A 21978-nucleotide genomic window follows, 5' to 3' on the forward strand; every position below is an offset into this window, starting at 1 on the left:
TCCTGGAAGGATGTTAGAAACAGTCATACTCGTCCAGAAAAGTTCAAGGGTGAACCAATGGCATTTTGCTCTTACACTGCAGAGTGATTTGTGGGAAAGGCCTGGTTTCAGAGCCCAGAGTTCATCATTCACTTGATACCTGTACATTTAGATGCAGCTAAAAAGGTCTCACTGCCCCATATACACCAGAGAAGCTCCGATGGAGGGGAAAGGAAAAAGTAGATGGGCCCAACTGGGGAAGATGCTTTGGTGAGTTACCATGCTAACTGAAGACAGTTTGACATACTCCATATGAACGGATCCCCAATGCCCACTCTTCTCTCAGACGCCGCACTACCCACAGTCTCTGGCTCTCATAATCCTCCACCAGAGACAGGCAGGGCCAAGCTGTGGGGTTCAGGGTTACAGAGCGCAGATGGGGCCAGGGAAAACGATGACAAAGCTCTAGTAGGGCCCAGCTCTCAGGACTCCAGAGCCAACGCCTGACCTGGCCGGCACTCACGGAGAAGTGGGGCAGTGGGGGACAGTGGACACCCAGACAGAATACGGAGCTGAAGGGCACCTTGATCATGAGGCATGAAGTTAAAGATCTCCGTGTTTCAAATCAAACAGCTACTCTCTGCCAAGCTTCCTACTTGTTACAAATAAGTCACAGACAGGATTTAGTTGATGGCCACATGGCTCCAGAAGACACAGAGACAGACATCTTGGATACAATCCCAGTGGCCTCTGGGAATCTAACTCAGTTTTTGTTTTTTAAAAAATAAATCAAAATTCAACTTAGTCAAATACAGAGAATATGTATTCTGTCTTCTAAAAGGAAGCAGAGTCTGTAGGATAAGTTTAAATTTAATTATCCAAATCATTATAAAAATCTAAGTAGCTCTTTACAGGTAGAAACTGACCGACAGCTTAAGTGAAAATACAAGTAACATTTCTCCCTCGTTCCCAATAGCACTACTTAAAGAGAGTAAAATCACCACTTTTCTAGTACATTTCAATGAGGTTAAGAAACTGGATCGAAGCTGATAGACTAGGCAAGATTTTAAACTCGGCCAAACACTATCTAGCAGGGGACATTTACTGGGCTTACACAGTCGTGTCCGTCCTCCCCCCCCCCCCAAGAACAAACTAACAAACCCGCCTCCCTCCCAGCTCTGTCCCTCTTCCACTCCTGGTTGCCCTGTCCACAGCTAATGAGCGTGTGGTGCTGAGGCGGTATCGAGACTGAGTCATCCACTCGGCAGCGTCGGTCCGGTTCCACTACTGATGCCGCCGATAATCTGGGGTGCGTCACATCTGCTCCCTGCTCTGATGGGAGGTGACCGCATCGTCCTAACTACACAACTACAAGTACATGGCCACTGTCACCACCAGCTGAAGAGCTGATCGGAGGGCTTCAAGGGCACAAGCAGCTGAAACACTTGGGTTGCTTCTCAGACTATCAAATGACCATCAAAAGAAAAGAGACGAATGGGCAGGAAGGGGTGGGGCGGGCAGGGACGTGGGAGGAGAAAAAGTACCGACTCACAGTCTTCCCACGGCCAGGAGGGGCGTTCCCTGAAGGGGAAACAAGCTCCGAGTCAGCAAGGCTGTTGCCACAGCCCGCTTCCCACGCCGCCCACACAGTGTCTCGGTTTCTGTGCCACGCAGAGAGCCAGGGGAAAAGTCACCGAGATAAAAGAGAGGGAGGCATGGAGGAGAAAACATTTGGAGGGACCAGCCTGCTCCCCTTTCCTCTGGTATGTCCCATATGCAAGACCCACTGAACCTAAGGACACTTGGCAGATGCAGTCATTTGGCACTTGCTGTCCCAAATAAGCAGACTGTGTGCTCTGAAATTTGCAGAACTGCATGGGGGCGTGACTCAAGGCAAACACAGACCACATTCCATCCCCACTGCAGAGAACAGGACAGGTGAGCGAGCCCATGGGTCACAGAGGGGACTCGCAGGCGAGCTGACTGCCAGCCAAATGTTCTAGACTCACTAATGTAAACGGGCTAAAGGTAGGAGTCTGTGGATTAAGGCAGAGAGGCCAGTGGGACCTGTGGGAAAGGCTGCTACTTCCAAGAGCCCCTGACTCCAAGGTCCCCTCAGGCCAGAGCCACAGCTGTTCTGTTTTGGTTTAAAAGTAGCAAATCTACAAAAAAAAAGGGGGGGGGGAGTTAAAAAACAAGGAGCAGCAAACCTGACTGAAACAACAGAGAAAGCCACAGGTGGGATTTCCAGGAAGAAATAGGAGATGGCAGGTTAGGTTGACAAGCTGTCAAATGAGAAGTCTCTACACAAGGGCTCATTGTCTCCTCGGGGTGCCATAGGGGAGGAAGGGTAAAAATTCACTCCACCTCCCCCGAAAAAAGAAAACACATAACTCAAGCAACAACACAAACGGTGTCTAAATAGACAGGGGTGCCTGAAACTCGTTCCACAGGATAAAGGTTTCACTACCAAACTGAGGCTTTCTTCAGCTGCCAAGAGTCTCCTCGGCAGTCAGAGACACCTTAGGCTGGCCCTCACCCTCAGGCACATGCTGAATAAAATGCTTATATTGTTACTGTGGGTTCTAAGTCCTGCCATGGCTCAGAGTGTTTCAGTTTACAAATAGGCGGAACCTCTTGCTTGGACACTGCAGAGTACACACACAGAGCGCACACACACACACACACACACACACACACACACACACACACACACAATGTGAGAGCAAAGCCCCAAAGTCCTAGCTTTTAATGACACCCAAGGAGAGGTCATCCTTGTAGTGGTACCCAAGGCAGCTGCCTCATTGAAGTGCTCGGTCTAAGACAGACCAACCAAACCCCGTTGTCGGCAGGCCCCCCCCCCTTTGGTGGTTTTTTAAAATTTTTTTATGTTGGGGGGGGGGGGGGGGGGGGGGGGGCTTGGATGAACTATTTCTGCTGTCAACAAACCCTCCATCTTAGTCCCTTGAGACAAGGTCTCCCTTGGAACATGGAGCTAGCCCAGCAACCAGCAACCCTAGAAATCCCCGTCTTTGCCATCCACAACGTTACAGATGTGCACAGCTACACAAGGCTTTTGCCATAGGTGCTTCAATTTTGACCCACAGAGCCATCTTTTCAACCATAAATAGATGTTTTAAACTACATAAGAGAAAATCTTTGTAGTCAAATAAACTCTAAGCACGGTGGCTACCTTCCTTGCATGTTCCTGGAGGTGAAAGGTGTCTGTGTACAGATAACCCATGGTCTGTCTAGGCTCGATAGCCTAGTCACTTCTTTGCTGTCATTTTAAAAATATTTATTATTTAGTATATGTGTGTGTGGCTGTGGGGGGGTCAAAGGAAAAATGTGGGGGTGTGTTTTCTCCTTCTACCATGTGGGTCTGGTGGTTGATCTCAGACTGCTAGGCTTTGCAGCAAACAACATGCCTGCTAAGCCACCTCCCTGGCCATGTGCTTTCTTTAAAAAATAACACTGTTTCCTGATGGTATCCCCACTTTAGCTTTAAGTCCCCTGCCTAGCATTTAATTTGCAATTATAAGCATAATATATGACTCATTTCTTTCTTGCCTCCTGCCTTCCATTCACACTGGAAATTTAAAGTTGCAAAACAAAACAAACCTGTCCCAGCTTAATGCAACCAAACATGGTACCACCTTATTTTAATATCACTCAAAGAACACTTCACTAGAATGGAATCCCTTTAAATGCAAGCAATGTGTTCAGTTTAAACACATTTAAAAAAAAAAAAAACACTCTCACAATGAATTCCAAACTTTATGCTTAGACAAAACAACAAACTGTCATTAAACTCAGAAGCCATGCACCCCACAAGCACACACAAAACATCCCAAGTTCAAGTTACCAGAGCGACCACGCCCCTTTTACAGCCTTCAGCCTAGATGGTCCCGCCCCAGGAACTCTTGCTGTGACCAAGAGGCAAAAGGAAAGATGTCATTCCACCTAAACACAAGAACCCTCATGGTAAAACTCAAGGTAGGCATCAAATCATTTTAATCCTCTTTATTTTATAACATGAGACTTTCCATGACAGAACACTTGTGTCCCAGAACCATCTGAGTCTCCTGAGTACCTTCTCAGAGCAGTCAGTGAAAGCATACACTCTAACCCCACAGCTTTTCCAGGACACTGTGCCTCTGACTGCCCTTGTTCCTGCCCTATCCACTCCCTCAGTCTAGGCCCTGCATGGAAGGCAAGAAAAGGGGGAAGCTAACTAGACCGAGAGATGAAAAGTGTGTTGTAACTGATCTGTCACACCCACAGATGGGTCACAGCATGGAAAGTTGCCTTCTCATTGGTCATCGAGCAGCCTGGTCACACAGTGAGATTAATCAGCTGCCTTCCTTCTACAGATCTGACAGCAAGTCATAAAGAGCATCAAAGGCCTTGCAGCAGAGTGGTGTAAACAGACCCACAGCTCAGGCATCCTCAGGCCCCAGGAGGCACAACAGGTAGGCGACACCAGGCTCTATGCTAGCACTCCAAGGTACCACCCATCCCAGGGCCCATGCCTGGTAGGGAGCTCTTTGGTATTGGTAGTTTCTGAGTGGGACATGTGAATGCAGCTATAACACAGTCTACCTTGAAGGCTGACCATTTATATCTGCCCTAGAGAAATTTCCTGGTTAGAGATTTTGTATTTAATATTCACAAAGACCACGTCTAGAGCAAACAACAAAGAGATCTCGAGGTGTGCTTTGAACTGCCGCCATCTTCCCCTTTGCCATTCTTTCTGGTTGGTTGTGATCAGAGCCACTCCCAGGCAGCTGCTAGATGACCTTCCTTGGAGATACTGCCCCAGGACCAGTTGCTTTTCGATTTATAATGTCCTCTCCTCTGCAGCCGACTATCATCCCATACAAACTTATTACTTGGCAGTGAACATGTTTTCTAGAGTAATTCTATTAGTGAGTCTGCCATGCTGTCCTACCAGTAACAGCAGCTTCAAATAACAACATACAGCCGGAAACACTGGCTATCCACTTCCTGGTTTACCACTGTTCCTCAGGTGCCTGGTTTCACTAAGCCAAAAAAGGACCCTGGGAGGGATAAGTGTTGCTGGGTGCTGGATGAAGTGTGAACATGGCAAGGGCCCCAGCACAGCCTGTGAGTGACAGTTACACAGAGGACTTAGTTCTCCCTCTCACTTCTCTTCCCATTATCTATTTTAGATCCCTATGCTTCTGCTCCCTTCCTATCACTAACCCATCTCAGCCCTGTTGTAAACACTTAAGGTTTATGATTCAAGCCAGATAAGAACAGACTCTAGGCCAGGAGCTCCAGTAGATCCACAATTCTTCCCTTTTGTTAGAACTATTGCAGAATAGAGAAAGACCTTGACTGAAATGTCTGTCTCTAAACTTCATGTGTAAAGTAATGCACACATTTTCCCTTGACATGGTGATGTTTTACTTAAGGTCTTAGGCTACTCCCCAAAAGTCCATTTAATGCATGACCTATGTGGTACAGTCTGGAACCCCAGATCTGGAGTTAGGAGTCTGCGGCTAGCCTTGCCAGTGGGGTCAGTCTGGCTCCCGCAGGGTGGAAGGAACCTGCTGGCACAGGGGGATGTCCATGCAGCTGAATGCATGCCCACTTTGTTGTATGCCTGCCCCTCACATCCCTTCTTCTCTGGGTGAGAGGGCCCGAATGTCTTTCCCTAAAAATCCTACACTCCAGCACCTTGACAATCTTTGAAGGCCCAAATGCAGATGTTGCCTCTTTCTGCTGAACTATGTATGGTCAGTAGCCCAGCTTGGCTATACAGTGTTGGGAAGAAATTGGAGCTGCTGCCTAAAGGAAGGTCAATGGCTGAACTATAACCTGTCCATAGACTTCTAAGTCTTTAGAAAGACATCCAGAACAAACGGACGTCTTTCACTAGGCAGCCCTGGCTGACCTGGGACTTGTTATGTAAACCTGTCTGGCTTCAAACTCAGAGGTTTGCCTGTCTCAGCCTCATGAGTGCTTGGGGCAAAAGGCGTGCATCAGCACGCCTAGACATTCCTACTTTTCAAAGCAACCTCCCTTTCTACCTGTGCTTTAAAAACAAATGGATTTCCCTTCTTGCTTCCGTGGCACCAGCAGGTCCCAGTTTACACCCATGAACCTCGAGTGCACAGGCATCCTGTGAGTTGAGATCAGGCTGGAACAGTGTTTTCCCAAGTAGCACATTCATGATTTACCTTTGCTTGTTCTCAAAACCGTGGCATCAAATGAAGAGGCAGACGCCCACTAACAGGTAGGACTCAGAGAGAGATGCTGGGCCAGAAATGTGGATTTACTCACACTGGCGTGCTAGTGTACACTGCCATGGGAAGTCAGAGCAAAGGAATGCCATACATCCCCCACCAACCTGGACGTTTGTGGAAGACAATCAGGAATTAACATAAGCTGGACTGGAGTATAGCTCACTGGGAGAGCACTTGCCTATCGAGCAAGAAGCCGGGGTTTACTTCCCTGCACTATTAAGACAACTATGAGTTAATTAGGAACGAACATACCTAAGTGAGAACAAAAAGGGAGCCATTTAAGAAGGGAGATACTTTCATAAGTGAGTAAACAAAACACCCCAACTCTACAGGATTCTGCATGCACTCCTATTCACTCTAGCTACCTCGAGGCAGTAATTACTTTAAGTATGAAAACAGGAGCATGGACTTGGCTGGGGAGAGCAAAGAATCCTCTTGCTGGATTCCAGCACATGGTTGCAACTGATGTCTGCTATCAGCTTCAAAAGGGAGCAGCCTCATTAAGAAATGGCACACCACCATGGGAGCAGGAAAGGGCTGTGCATAGACTGTGAGCTGGTAAGGAGGGAGCCAGCTCTACCTCCCTGTTATGGGGGCTGAAGACTCCCCTCCTTAGGGAGCGCTTCTCTCTGTGCAGTCCCCAGCCTGCAGCACACAGCCAAGCTGTCCTTATCTGTTTTCTCAGCCTTCCTTACTGCCACCCTCAGTGACACATCAAGCAAACAGAGCTCCTGCCCAGTTCTTCCAGGCCCTGACAAGTGCTTATTAATGCTGGCCACACCCATTAGAGCCAGAACTGGCCTCATCAGCCTTTTGAGTTTTCAGTGGTAGAAAAGGTGCAAAAAGCAAACAAACAAACAGCACAACCCCGCCCCCTCCAGCTAGGGACTGACATAGGTCACACAAATTGGAATAGAGAACTCAGTACAGGGTTTCTTTGCTGCTCTTTCCTCAGGCTCCCAGTGTGAAGCAGGAAGCATTTCTCAGGAGCCAGAGGCCAGGAGCACCCAGAGGGCATGGGCAGCTCCTCTGACCTAGCTTCTTAGAAGCCACGCACTAAGTCCTACTGCAGTTTTAAATTTCAAAATAACTGAGACAGAGGAAGTGGCGGACTTGCTTCCCTCAGCAACCCCTCTAAAACTTAACCCAGTACCCAGCGCTCTTGGAGCAGTGGGCTAACATTTGGATGGAGTGGTGTGGGCTGGTAGGAGAGCTGCCACAGCCCTCTGAGGTCCCTGCACACTGTCACATGCAGTGGAAGGATGTCCTCTGCCTTAGATACAACCACCATGGCATGGGGGACAGGAGAACTCACTTCATGAGAACCAAGACCTCATTATTTAGTTTTTGATTTCTTTTCCTTTTTTTTTTTTTTTTTTTTTTTTTTTTTGAGACAGGTTCTCACTATGTAGTTCTAGCTGTGGCCTGGAACTCACTATGTACAAGAGGCTGGCTTGGAACTCACAGAGATCCATCTGCCTCTGCCTCTGCCTTCTGAGAGCTGGGAGTAAAGGCGTGTGTCACCACACCCAAACACATTATTTTATTTTTTCAAAGTAACTTTAAGCAATAGAAATTGAAGCCCTGGTAACCAACCCTAAGCTTCTAATATAACATCTTGTTCCATTAATTTAAAGAGTTTCTCTTTTTGAGGGAGAGCAGGCATGAGATGCTGGGGATCAAGCCCGAGTCTCAGGTATACTTTATTATAAGGGCCACACTCTCAATGAAGACTAGAATTCTTGCTGAATAGAAGACTAAAGAGGAGAGGGTGAAAAATGGCAGAAAGGTGATCAGACTGTACATGGGAACCCTGGAAGAAAAGCATCACTAATCTTGTAACAAAAGCTTGCGATGGATTTTGCCCCAACACCTGTCCAAGAGTTTCTGGGGCTTGCTCTGATTTTTAAAGTAACTAGATGCCAGAACTCTATACTTTTTGGTTTTGTTTTTCTCGAGACAGGGTTTCTCTGTCCTGGAACTCATTCTGTAGAGCAGGCTGGCCTTGAAATCAGAGATCTGCCTGCCTCTGCCTGCCATGGGAAGGGAGGGAGATACATCTTAAGAATATGTTTGCTTGCCCCAAGAACTCCTGAGAAGCCCCAGAAAATCATCCAAGCGACCCTCTGACTCCACAGCACTGTGCATTGTAAAAGCATGAGGCAGAAGGCTCTTCTAAGGTAGTGTTTGGTAACAGTGGGGAATGGGCACTGCAGGTAACTTGGCTTTGCCCTGTTTGCAGGAACCCCACCTGGCTGACGGTGGTATTGCACTGATCCTCACATCACTGTGAATGGAGGCAGGGCAGGGTGTGACTGCTATTCTGCAAATGAGGAAGTGCAGCCAAGTGAAGGATGGCTGGGTGGGCCTGGAGGTCACACAGGAGGCACTGGCAGGTGACAGCCCAGCCTGGAGATTTCACATACTGGTCCCTGTGTTGAGGGATAGTAAGAAAAACGCTGCTTTGGAAGAGGGTGGGAACTGAAAGGGACAGTTTAATAACATCCAGGAGGGGAAGAATGTAGAAGTGCCAAACACATCAGCTATGAAATCGTGAAGCTCCTCCCATTTTTCTAACACCCTGACATTATGAAATACCTTTGCTTCGTCATTGATGTCCCAGGTGAAGGAGATGGCGTTATAAGCAATCTCTTCAATGTTGCTGATCGTATTGAAGCTTTCTTTGTAGTCAGCTACATGAGGCAAAGGATGAGAAAAAGAGTCACAACTGTTAGTTCTGATGTGCGATCATAGCGGACCAAGAAATACTCAGTTTTCTGCATCATCCTCTGAACGATTTGAAATAGCATATTGTTGGGTTGAAAGAAATTCCCAAATAAAGGAGGAAAAAATAATTCCAGGACTCCTTTTTTTTTTGTTTTGTTTTGTTTTGTTTTTAATAGTGGCAAGCTTAAATATAGTTAATTCCATATCATTGAGTCAAAATTAGGAAGTTTAAGCCTAAAAAGTTTAAGCAATGGTCTCAAGGTCCAAAATTGATCTGTGGAACCAAGATTAGAACTTTATTCTTCTAAGTTGGGTGTGGAGGCACATGCCTATAATTCCAGAAATTGGAAGGCAGAAGCAGGAAGATTTTGGTGTGAATTCAAGGGCAGCTTGGGATATGCAATCAGTTCAAGACCAGACTGAGCTACCTCAAAATACCTTGTCCCAACAAAAAGAGACTCAGCTCTTCTGGTTCTTACAGAAAAGAGAGCCATAGAATTTCAGAAGGTAAAGAAACAGGAGCCCCAAGGTGGGCAGCTATCTGTTAGCACATGATGACAGGAGCCCCCAGGTGGAGGGCTACCTGTTGGTAGATGATGGTGCTGTGTGAGACTGGAAACCGAAAGGGAACAAACGCTTTGAAGAGCTGTACCCTGGGAATCCACCACTGGGTTATTACAGACCAGTGAGTTCAGCAACTTAGCTCAGGGCATAGCTGGAGAAGTGATTTCCTTTTGCACATTTGGAAACCTCCTTATCATTATCTCTAAATAAACTCCAGCATCTCCTAATGAAGACAGTTCTGCACCCCTGAAAATGTGCAGACTGAGTGGTTGTCTAGCATGTATGCAGCCCCAGGGTTCCATCCCCAGCAGAGAAAGGGATAAAAAGAAATATAGGCTCAAAGTAAGACACTCCTGTTGATTGGCTAATAAAGTTTCTGGCTCCAGGGTCATGTGGCAAACCAATGCCTGGCACAGGCCCCAAGAAGGAAGTGAAGATGGGAGTCCTGATTCCGGGAGGCCCAGGACACTGCCTGGAACACACCAGTGGCTGGCAATGAAATCCAAACACTTTTGGCAGGAAGGTCATCATGACCAAAAATTGGAACCTGGCAGGCCAGGCACTCGAATCTGGGAGAGGGAAGGTGGGCTCCTGGCCACTCACCGATGTCAATGCACCTCTGCTTGGCTGTGTGCTGCCGGGAGTGCCAATATTTCCAGTGTCTTAGCTGGTCTTCTCTGCTTTTGTCCTCAGCGAAAACCACCATGATCACGCTCTGAGAATGCAGTGTAAGGACACCAGGGGGTGAGCAACTTCAGGGAAATCATTTGTTGTTAGATCTTACAGTTAAGGCTTAAAGTAACACTGGGGGCAAGAAGGGGGGGTGTAGAGAAATGTCCTATTGGTTAAGAACACTTGCTGCTCTCCCAGGGGACCAGAGTTCTGTTCCCAGAACCCACATCTGGCCTCTTTTAACAACCTGTAACTCCAGTTCCAAGGGAGCTGATGCCCCCGAGGGCATGGCTAATGTGCACAGCCACAGATCATAGGAATGAAAGTAAAAATAGTCCTTGAAAACAACCCACCAGCCCTGGCACTTTCAGGCCTGTATGCAGTGACAAGGACCCGGAAGTATTTGGACCTAGGGTCATCTGACAGAAGCTTTTTGGGAGAAGAACAGAATCAGGTATAGAACTTACTCGAACTTTGCTGATCGGATGATGAATCCCTTCGTTGCTGCTTACTTCTTTTAAGGTGACAGGATAGAACTGGCCTTTGTTCAGGTATGTCATAGTGCTATCCCCTTGCTTCTGCCGAAGTGACTTGGAGGCTTCTAGGGTATACTCAAAGTTGTTCCTACAGGACAAAGAAGCACCAGGTTTTGGGGGCCAATCTCTTGGAAGCTTCCAGTACATGCCTCTGTGTGTGTGTGTGTGTGTTTGAGTGCATGTGCATGTAGGTTACTGAGACAGAAGAACACCAGCAAACACCCATCTGACTGTGCAGTTGCCCCCTTTTCTTGATAAACAGGGTCCTAAACACAGGTGCTTCATGATCAGAGATTCTCAGATTGTAGGCCACGAAATACTGATTACAAGTTCTATGACATAATGTTAACAACCAGACGTCTGAATGCCTGGGCTACAAATGACATCAGGAACTGAACAGGTGGTAGCAGGATGCTCTTGGGGCTTGCTGCCAATTTGGTCTTTATGGAGCAAAGGCTGCAAACTGGCACTCTCTTGCAGCTCCCACCCGCAATTTGTCTCAAGACAGGTACACCATGATTGCCTGTGTCTCCTATTACTTTATACAACCACTCAGAACTTTCCTAGACTGGATGTCAGTCAATTACACCTATGCTTTCAAATAGTTTTATTAGAACATAGCCTCACCACTCATTTATGTCTTATCTGCAGACCCCTTTTTCATTATCTAGCCCACAGAGCCTAAAATATTTGCTATCTGACATGTCACAGAGCTTGCCAGCTTTATCCCAAACCATAATGTTTGTGAGTTTGTGATCCTTGAGCCTTGAGACATACTTACAAAAGGAAGTCTAAATCCCACAAATCCAGAAAACAAGGGCTTTACACGTATTTATTTCCCTATGTATGTATGTATGTATGTATGTATGTATGTATGTATGTATCTATCTATCTATCTATCTATCTATCTATCAATCATGTGTGTGGTGGTCAGAGGACAACTTGTAGGAGGTTCCCTGCTTCTACCTTGTGGCCTCCAGGGACTGAACTAGGATCATTAGGCTTGGTGGCAAGTGCCTTTACCCACTAAGCCATCTCATTGCCCCCCCTTTAAACTGAAAAATATGATGCAGTTAGACACATAAAATAAAAAAATGAAATCCTAAACTTTAAAAACAATCTTGAAGTGTCTGTATAATTCTTATGAACCTAGAGAATGCTATTTCCAGAGTAGGGTGTAAATTTGCTAAGTTAAAACAAGTCACTGGGTTAAAGAAAAAAAGTTACATTTGTTTATTTTATCATTAACAAGAATAATAAAGTCCTTTGTTCACTTAATTTACCCCCAAACTGTCAGCTATATACATACTTTTAGGAACAGACCGCTCTAGTGATCTACCTTAATCCCCATCTCTCTCCTTCAGATTGCATCCCACCATACCACAGAAGGGAGCCAGGGAAGGAAAAACACCAGCACCAGTGGGTGAGGAAGCCGAAAACCAGAGTCCCGCATTGGATCACCACAGGAAAAGTTCCCTACCCAAGGTAAGGCCACAGCTGGCAGAGTCACAAGAAGGCAAAAGCGCACCAAAGTCACCTCAGATTTGTCAGGATCAACACACCAAAAAGAGAAGAGACCACAGAGGCTGAAAATCCAAAAGTCAAATAAAAAGACAACTATTACCCAGAAACACTGTCAAACACATAGTCCTCTGAATTCATGCCCGGCATCCGAAGACTGAGGTCCGAGGGGAAGAAAACCTGAAATAGCAATGTAGTGAGCCACAACCATTTAACCATCATCATGGTTACTAAAGACCAGGGTCTGGTATGGACACAGCATGTGGCGTACGGTAACCCACAACTCCATGAGGCTCTTTTCAAAGTAAGGAGTTTAGAGCTATTAAAAAATTTAAACTAAGAAAAATTATAAAAAGTAAATATTAGCCTGGAGGTGGTATCTCACACCTTTAATCCCAGCATTCGGGAGGTAGAAGCAGGCTGATCTCTGAGTTCAAGGCCAGCCTGATCTACAGAGCTAGTTCCAGGATAGCCTCCAAAGCAATACAGAGAAATCCTGTCTCAAAAAACAAAACATGAAAAACAAAACAAATATAAAAAGTAAATATCTAATTTTATAAAGCACTCACCTGAATAACCACACATGCACAGACATACACATACATACTCTTCACACACACACACACACACACACACACACACACACACACACACACTCTTTATACACACACTCTTCACACACACATACATACACCACATGCACAGATATGTGTATACACACTTTTCACATACATTCTCCCCACACACATACACTCTTCACACACATGCACACAGATATGCACATACATTCTTCACACATTCTCCACACATACACATTCTCCATTCACTCACACTCTCTACACACACACACACACAGACACACTCACTCTTCACACACACCACACTCTCTTCAGACATGCATACAGATCACTCACATACACTCTCTTCAGACATACACACAGACACACTCACACACACCCTTCACACACACAATCCACTAGTCCCCTTCTCTTATCTTTCCCACATACCACATGTTCAGAGTCTAGAAACTGTAGCCAAAATACAGGGGCCAGGAGTCAAGCTTGCACCAGGCTGGACAAGTCTGCTGCCCTTTCCTGGACAGTGTCAGTTTCTACACATAGAAGTCCCTCCAGGGGCAGTAAGACCACCTCCAACACCCTAAGTGCCTATCTTCTCCCTGAGTGCCATCTGTATGACCAGACCTTTCTGACCCCCAGGGATCATAGACTGCCCAGATTCTGTATCACACCACAAAATAAGCAAAACCCAATGAAGATTTGACAGCTCCATGCTAGGCCAGCTCAGTAGCTTGCTTGGGTCCAGAAGGCAAACTCAAGAAATGCTATAGGAACATAGTTGTGGTCAGTGGAAGATTGTGCATGGGCTTCCTTTCTCCCCCACTCCCCCAGAAAATCTCTTAGCAGAAACCATAATTGTTAACTCAGCTGTTGGTAAGATTACCCATGTGCCCTTGATGATAATTTTTGGATTTGTAGGTTTAGCTTACAAATTATACCTACGGACCTTTCTTTTAAAAAAAAAAAAAAAATCTTTTTATTCCTGATCCACTTGTTCTGGGCTAAGTTTCAAGCTTACATAACCAGGAAAAGGTGGAACCCAATACTTAGACAAACATGCTGCCGTCTTAGGAAGATGTTTTTGTCTTTTGTACCTCCTGAACACCCTCCTTGAAGGTCTCTGAGAAGGTAGAGTCTGGAGTCCTCCGCTGAGCATTGGGTGGCTGAGTGCTGGGGCTGAACTGGTCAGTGCTGAGGTTTCGGTCAAACACCACCACACGCTCGGCAGGCTCTGGATGGTACACTGACGGGGGGATTCCCACAGCAAAGCCGTGTGGCTGGATTTCTGTCTTGATGGAGTGGGTAGGCATGGTTGCTATGGAGACAGTGACTGTTGTATCAGGAGCTGTCAGGTGGCCTCTCTTATCAGTGCCCAGCTGGTTGCCATGAGGGAGGACAATGTTGAAGGGCACATTTTTCAGCACTTGCACCCTGTTTTCCCCAGCAGAAATGAGGGGCTGCTCTGTCACGTTTGGCATGCTGCTCCTTCGAGAAAGGAGAAAGGACATTATATTTTCAACCTTGGTGTTGATACAGAGTTTTGATGCTTTGGGAGGTGCAGGTGCTGGGGGCCCAGGGCATACTAAGCAATGCTCTGTACATACAACCTGAGGCAGGAAGATTGGAAGCTGCACCAACCGGGACAGCTTGAGACCCATTCTCAAAATAAAGGTTTTCCCTGTGGCTGTGTCACATCAAAAGACTAGACATGGCTGCAAATGTTAGTACATTTTGAGTTTATTTCCAGACACTCCAGCAAAAGTATATAAATGAAACATGAATTAATTCTAGCGTGAAGGAAGAGGAAAGAACAGCCTTACCATTATAGCTGTTGCCTGGCAATGGATATACACTCACTTCTAACATTTCTCCTTTTATCTTGCTCAAAAAGGTTCATAACAAAGTGTAAAAAATAAAATCTATACATAAGCCATTCTCCAAAAAATAATCATGCAGTTTTAAATAGCAACATGGAGAATACTTCTGAAACAAATTATGTGGAATAAATGCACACTTCCAAAAACTACCTGTATCTAAGTGCAGCAGCCATGTTAAAGAAATAATTGTCAGGAGTGTGGAATATGAACCGTTACTCATTCCTTAAATCAACTTCTGTTCCCTTCCCTTGCAAGATGGGATTTGACTGTCATAGCCCAGACTGGCTTTGAAACTCCTGCTTAAGGCTCCCTAGGATTGCAGGTATCTGCTATCATGCCCAGTTGTTGTACTTCTTACTACTAATAAAACATGGGTCAATTTAAAAGCTATTTTTAGTGCCAGCAAGTGCTTGCCACCAAGTCTGATGACTTGAAGGGGGACTTCTCTTAATCTATCCTCTGACTGTCACACACATGCCTTGGTATGCACAAACATGTTCATGCACACAAATAAAATAAATAGATGTAAAATGTATCTTTTAAAAATGTTTCATGGCCATAAGGTTGAGTTGTAACTAATTTACTAAAGTTTTAACCTAAAATGCCTTCAAGAGGAATTTGGACATTAACTCCTTGAGTTTTACTCAGGCAACTATTCTGGAGTCATTGGTGTCTTTCTGTTTTTTGTTTTTTGTTTTTTTTTTTCTTTTTGTAGATCTGGGGAGTGAACCCAGGACCCTGTCCATGCTAGGCAAGTGTTCCATCACAAAACTGCACCCCAAGCCTTGCTTTGTCTGAAGAGGGCTCTCCCAAGAATCCAGGCTAGCTAGAACTCCTAACAGGAGCCTCCTGCTTCTGCCTTCCAGGTACTGGGTTTACAGATATGTGCCACCACACTTGGATGGTTTTTAGACTCTTCCCGCTTTAGATGAACAAACACTTCAGGTTTTACTAAAAACACCCCTCTGGAGGAGTAGAGCTTGATGTATGTTTTTTAGGAAAAGGAACCCTGCCTAAATAAACAGTAACTTCACAGAGTAGCAGCAAATCAGCAACAGAATCTAATGCTGAGATGACGGCCACTCTACTGTCTCTTCCACCAGGCCATTCTGGCTGACTCTTGGAGCCTGGCCACCTCTTCATGATAATACCAGTGTGTACCGGCTGCCACACTTACCTTTTGCTGTGCTCTGGTTCTGGGTGATCCCCCTCTGGCTTTGCTGCTGACGACCGACGCTCTCTGGGAACCTACAGCGTCAACACCAATGAAAGGGATTCAGTCCTTTTCCAGGGGAGAAGCCTTCGGCTTTTATTTCTCAGGACTCACTGTTTATTCATCTCCTGATTGTCTGCTGAGCACCAATCTGCTCAGAAGGACGTGGCAGCCTGGTCACCATGCAAGAGGTGACAAGCAACTGCCAGACAGACTTTTTTAAAAAAATGTTAAGATATGTGTTTTATTTTATGTGTATGAAAGTTTAGCCTTTACTTATGTCTGTGCAGCAAATGAGTGAACCATGCCCATGAGGGCACTGGATACCCTGGAACTGGAGCTACAGACAGCTGTGAACCACCATGTGGATGCTGGGAATTGAACCTGGGCCCTCTGGGAGAGTAGCCAGTGCCCTTAACCACTGAGCCATCTCTCCTGTTCTATTCCTTTTATAACTCCTTTGTTTGCTCCAAAGCCAAAGAGCAGACAAATGACAATGGACACATTGTGACATTAACCCATCTGAGAAAAAGAGAGAGGTCCAAACAGGTGCACAAGTGTAGTTGAGATGTGTGCGGTTGAGGGACGTGAGATATTTGCAGTGCAAGAATTCCTTCATACTTCACAATTAACAGCAAACAAAGGGCTTGTGGGATGCTCATTTCATTGCTCTTGCAGAGGAGTCTGGATTCCAGCACTCACATCCAGCAGTCCACAGTGACACTCCAGCTTCAGGGGATCCAGCTCCCTCTTCTGGCCCCTATGGGCACCTGCACTCATGTGCAGACACTCTTCATAATCCCCCATACACATACACATAACATGAAAGTAATGCTTAATTTATTAGCAATCTGTTTTTAAAGCATCACTAGTTATTAAGTAATAACAGCTGATGCTCTCAACTAAGAAACTTAAATGGCCATCCCATGAGCATCTGCCATTGGTCAAGCCTAGGAAGACAGCAGACATGGGCCACTTTCCAGCACCAGACAGGACAGTCTGTGTCAGGAAGTGGACTGGGACTAGAACCTAACTGAATACATCCTAGTTGCAGGACCTGAGAGTCGGAAGTGACATAGAGGCTGTCCAGCGTGACACAAGTCATCAGTGAGTGACAGCTGAATTCCTGGGACTCCATTAAAGAACGACGAGGCAGACTGGTGCAAAAACCTATACACAGTACATATGACAGTTAAGGATAATTCAACTGTCTGAAAACAGACATGATAAACATATTAGAATGAGGCCCCAGAATTGTAAAAGTGTGCATTTCCTCCAGCCAATCCTAAATACAGGCTTGTGATGGCAGTTACAGAAAAGGCAATCACCCTGACCACGGGAAAGGGAATGGCCCAGGTCAGCTGGCACCAGGAACCAAGTTTGTTTCAACTGGGAGAGATATGGCTACTACTTTTTCTTGTAGCAGCATCTCCTTCAGCTAGGGCCAGAGCAGCTGTTTAAAAGCCATCCTTTGATTCTGTGATCCGAGGTGCTCAGCTTTGAACCACAGAAAGTCCAAGTGCTCATTAAACTATTTATAGTCACTACAGAGGCAGCCAGCCGGACATTCAGCAAATGACTGTTTTATAGGCTGCTGAGTCAGGTGCGTCTGAGAACGCCATTCAGGGCTGTAAAGAGCCCGCAACCCACCTTGTAGTAGTCATAGAGCAGGCCCAGTGCAGCTGCGCTGTCTTCATCTCCATTGATGCTCATCATTGCTTTAGTTGCAGCAGTGAGAGGGTTTTCCAGGAAAGACTTCCAGGCCTCATCCTCGCTGGTGTAGGAGCGCCGCTGTGGGTAAAGGGCTTCATTCTGAAGAACCAGCACTGGCCTTTTGCTTCAGAGAGAGAAGTTCAAAGTTAAATCCTCACTTCCCATAGCCAGACAGCTTACAAGCTGTAAAAACAAAACAAAACAAAGCAAAAAAAAAAAACCAAAAAGCAAAACTGAACAAACAGTTCTTTGACATTCCTATAAAATAGGACACAAGGTCCTGTGCCAAGAGATAATTACAGGTGGGAGGCAGCTCAGTGACAGGGCAACTGCCTAGCATGGCACTGGATTCCATCTCCTGCATTATACTGAATTAAATACCAGCACCTTTCCAAGGCCTGCCTGAAGAAAACTCAGTAAAGGAAATGAAATGGTGTTCATGCTCCTCTTAAAACATCTTAAAGATATTTTTGAAATAAATAAAATGCTTTTTCTAAAAGCATGTTTTAAACTACCCCATGACCCTAGTAGTCAAATGAAGACACACTCAAGACAGAGCAGACCCGAGGACCCCCATCAGAGAACCTGAGGGTGCAATTTGTCAAAACCCATAACCACCCCCAAGAAGACACAGAGCTACTCACACACAGGGACACACAAAGTACGGATGCTTTTCAAACACTGTCAGGTCGGTGCCCTCTCCCAAAGCCCACACGGAGCTCCAGGGCGCCTCAAGCTGCTACACGTGACTTCCCCCTTCCCAATGCCTATGCCATGACTTTAAAAATGCTCCTTCCCAGAACCAGGGGCAGGAAGGAGGGACCGAGGGCAGAAGGGACATTTCACTTAATCCTTCAGGGTGTATGACAAAGTTAGAAGACTCTACTGTTACTAGAAGAAGGAGCCTGGAATGTAGCCAAAGGGGAATATAAATCAATAAACAAACATAATTTTCTGGCATGGGAGTGAACTGCTTATCTTAGAGATAAACACAACCTACAACCAAAGAAGCCATCTGGATGAAAATCAGCCTTTACAAAAAACAGTGAACAAATCTGATTTAAAAATCTTCACATGGACCCCATAAAACAGACCTGGGCCCTACAGAGTGGAAGGAGACAATAGGTTCCTCTGAGTTGTCCTCTGACTTTCAGACATACACACACAGGCACACAGAGCAAACCAATCAATTAAAAACCTTCCTTAGTGGATGACATAGTTCAGTTGGTGAAGGAGCCCGTTTAAGTCTCCAAGATCCAAGAAGAGACGGGCCCTGCCAAAAGAGGGGGTGGAGAGAGAGGGAGAAAGAGAGAGAGAGAGGAGCATAAATGCAAACTAGTACAATAACATAAGGAGTAAAAAAAGGAAATCTTTGCTGGGCTTTAGGGCTTGAGGGCACAGCTCAGGTGAGCATATGATCTCTCTCCTCAGGGTCCAGGGCTTTCTGGGGTTAGTCCCTAGTGCTCCCTTTCCCCTAAATAAATAAAATCTTTATTAGTTTTTCACATCAGGCAAGGGCTATGTCACCTTAACAGTGCAGTTTGTGGGAAAAATCTGGAAAATCAATGGTAACTTTAGAGTCGCTTTTATAGGAGATTTAATTTTAAATAATTCAGGCAAACATTGCTGATTCCAAAAACTGGAAATGTCAACAGTCTCAACAACTGTTCAGCTGGTAATATTTAGTAAGTCAATAGACGGGGAAAAAATGGAACACAGACTTTAATTAGCGAGGTGAAGCGGTACTTTTTGTGTGTGTGAAGGGAAAAGAATGGAGGTGTCTGGAACTTCTCTGAATGATGATGGCTGCCTTGACAGCAGAATTTAGGGCTCAGTTCTCGTTGCAACACATGAATGAAATATGTAAACGGCCTGGAGGTGACCCTACCTTTTCTAAAAGTGAGTGTAGAAAGTCTTATTATCTTTTCAAGTAATCAGCAAAAGTTAGGGCTTGGCAGTCACCCAAATCCTTCAAAAACAGATACAGATTTAGCAAGAAAATGAAAGATGGAAGAAAGGAAGAAAGAGGGAAAAGGAGGTCATCTGTGAAATGCAGTAATTTCTCCTGCCCTCAGAAGGCTGAGTTGTTTGGAGACCAAGTCTTTAACTTGTGCCTATGAAGACGATTCTAAGGGCTTGCATCTGGAGGTGGGCTTATTATTTTGAAATTTAAAAATAGAGGCTTATCTTCACAAATCTCAAATTTTAACCAGAGAAAGAAAAATACACAAAAAGGCATTACTCAAGCTATTGGGTCTTGAGTCCAATGGTGGCACGGTACCCTGGTGAGATTCCCTGATATACAGCTGAGCTGTTACTAATAGCCTAATAACTACTTCCAAGAGATTCTCACAGCAGTTGGCTCGTTCAGCAGTCGTAATGCTAGATTTGCAAGCTTTCTGTCTTCTCCCACCTCATCCTACATTGGTACAAGCATCAAAAAATAAATATTTTCCATTGGTTTTATGTCTGCATTTTATATTTCCAAAGTATGCCTAAGGCCCAGATGTTAGCGCTGGGACTTTTGCCTTGTCAGTACATAGAGAAATAAACAGAACAACCACAGCCCACTTCTTCATGATCAGCAAGCTGTTGTTCTGGCCCTGAAGGTTCATGGGTGTTTCCAGATGAGCCTCAGACTTTCAAGAGAGCCGATCACTAAAATGAACCTCATTTTCTACAAGACAAAATTAATCTGTCGCTGATTCCACCCACCGCTAACCTCCTTCAGAAAACAAGCACAAGGGGGGAAAAAAAAATCCACCTTTAACAAGTAACTACGAAGCCAAACTGTGCTCTAGGTTTATTGAGGGCGTCTTCATACTTATAGAAAAGTTACGAGTAAAATCAAGAACCATCCTTGCCCCCTAGTCCTGCCGACGTCTTACACCACCCCAAACTCCAAAAGGCAATCCCGATTCGCAAAGAGTTCTCCCGTGTATCACCCCGCTTGCAGCCTCCTGCCCTACATGTTCACGAACGGCAGAAATTACCATCGGTGATGCGAGGGCCCAAGGACACCCACAGCAGTGTTCTCACTCAGCAGCCGCGGCGAAGAAGACGCGCGGGCAGCGGACACACCAACATTCCCCCAGATCGCTCGCTCGCTCCCGCGGCTCGGCAGGTGACAGCAGGCTGCTCGGGGTCCACCCGTCCCCGCCGAGCCGGGGGCGCGGGGCCCGGGAGCCCCGCCCGGCCCAGCCCAGCCCAGCCCAGCCGGGCCTCGAGGCCCCCGGAGCCCGCGCCGTCGCGGCGGCAGGTGCGGTGGCCCCCGAGCCCTGGCCGGACTCGCGCCCGCGCCTCACTCACTTGTCGTACTCCTGTGTCATCGCGCTCGCTCGCCGCAGCCGGGCCGCAGAACTGGACTTTCGGGTTGGGACAGTACACCCGATCCGGGGGGAGGAGGCGGCAGCGGGCGGCGCACGGCGGCAGGCGGTGGGTCCGGAGCGGCGGCCCCGACGGGTTGGGTTCGCTTTTCTCGCTCTGAGCCGGCTCGGCGCCGGCAGCGCGCACTGAGCGCTAGGCTCGGCCTCCCATTGGTTGGCGGCGCGCCGGCTAGGGGCGGGGCCTCGGGAGCTGGGGGGAGGGAAGATCCGTGTGATTGGCGGGGTAGCGGGCCGGGGGCGGAGTCCGAGGGCCGGGCGGGAGGGCGGGGGCCACGCGGTACGCGGCGGAGGCGCTGGGGAGCTTGCGCGCCGCTGGCCGCGGTGGCGCCGGGTCGCAGTGGCGCCGGCGCCGCGAGGCTTCGGCGCACACCCGCGTGGGCGCGTCTCACCTTCCAGTCCTCGCTTGCGGTCACTTCCCCGGCCCCATGGCCTTTCCCTCGGAAGTATCTTGAGAAGGTTCCGTCCTGTCTTTGCTACTGTGCAGGTTTGGAGTTTTCCTGCTGGTCCATCTCTTAGTTTCCACTGTGTGACAGTCGCAAATGTGCACAGCCCCTTAATAGCCCACTTTACCAGGGCCAGCGGTTCCTATTTATTGGTCGCCTACACGTGTCAGGGCCATTGGGCCACTCCAAGTCTCCTTACCAAGCTCCAGAGCGCCCACCCCACCCCCAGCCTCCCGGGAGCATCCCTACTTGCTTCTTCATCTGCTCAGACCTCCATTTGGGCTTCAGCGTCCTCACCTCCTAGCTGACTGTACGCAATCTTTGTCTAGCTGGCTCCAGGTTGGTTTTCACTCTCCTCCTATACTCTCTTTCCCCTAAAGACGCTCTTTTCTAAGGGTCTGCTTCTTTAACTTCAGGAGGCCTACTACAGTCCAGACAGGGTCCTAGACACAGGACCGGGCAGAGGCAGAGCACACAAATTCCCCTGCTTCCTAGAG

The 21978-nt window shown here is 46.8% G+C and overlaps 1 protein-coding gene across 3 annotated transcripts in view; it reads right to left on the minus strand.

The window, feature by feature from the left end:
- Positions 1-21127, minus strand: part of Grhl1 (grainyhead like transcription factor 1) — a 43234-nt gene extending 22107 nt beyond the window's left edge. For 2 of the 3 annotated variants that reach the window (XM_051205935.1, XM_051205934.1), the window contains exons 1-8: positions 20962-21127; positions 17590-17776; positions 15904-15974; positions 13944-14334; positions 12375-12451; positions 10682-10838; positions 10146-10257; positions 8850-8944 (exon numbers count right to left, since the gene is read on the minus strand). In XM_051205935.1, the coding sequence (XP_051061892.1) occupies positions 8850-8944; positions 10146-10257; positions 10682-10838; positions 12375-12451; positions 13944-14334; positions 15904-15974; positions 17590-17776; positions 20962-20981 (1110 nt within the window). In that variant the 5' untranslated portion in view covers positions 20982-21127. Of the gene's footprint in view, positions 1-8849; positions 8945-10145; positions 10258-10681; positions 10839-12374; positions 12452-13943; positions 14335-15903; positions 15975-17589; positions 17777-20645; positions 20838-20961 lie in introns of those variants that run through there. The other variant, XM_051205936.1, reaches the window with a different exon arrangement.
- Between the last annotated feature and the right edge of the window lie 851 nt (positions 21128-21978).

Source organism: Phodopus roborovskii, unplaced genomic scaffold (assembly GCF_943737965.1).
Source record: "Phodopus roborovskii unplaced genomic scaffold, PHOROB, whole genome shotgun sequence".
Taxonomy (NCBI): Eukaryota; Metazoa; Chordata; class Mammalia; order Rodentia; family Cricetidae; genus Phodopus; species Phodopus roborovskii.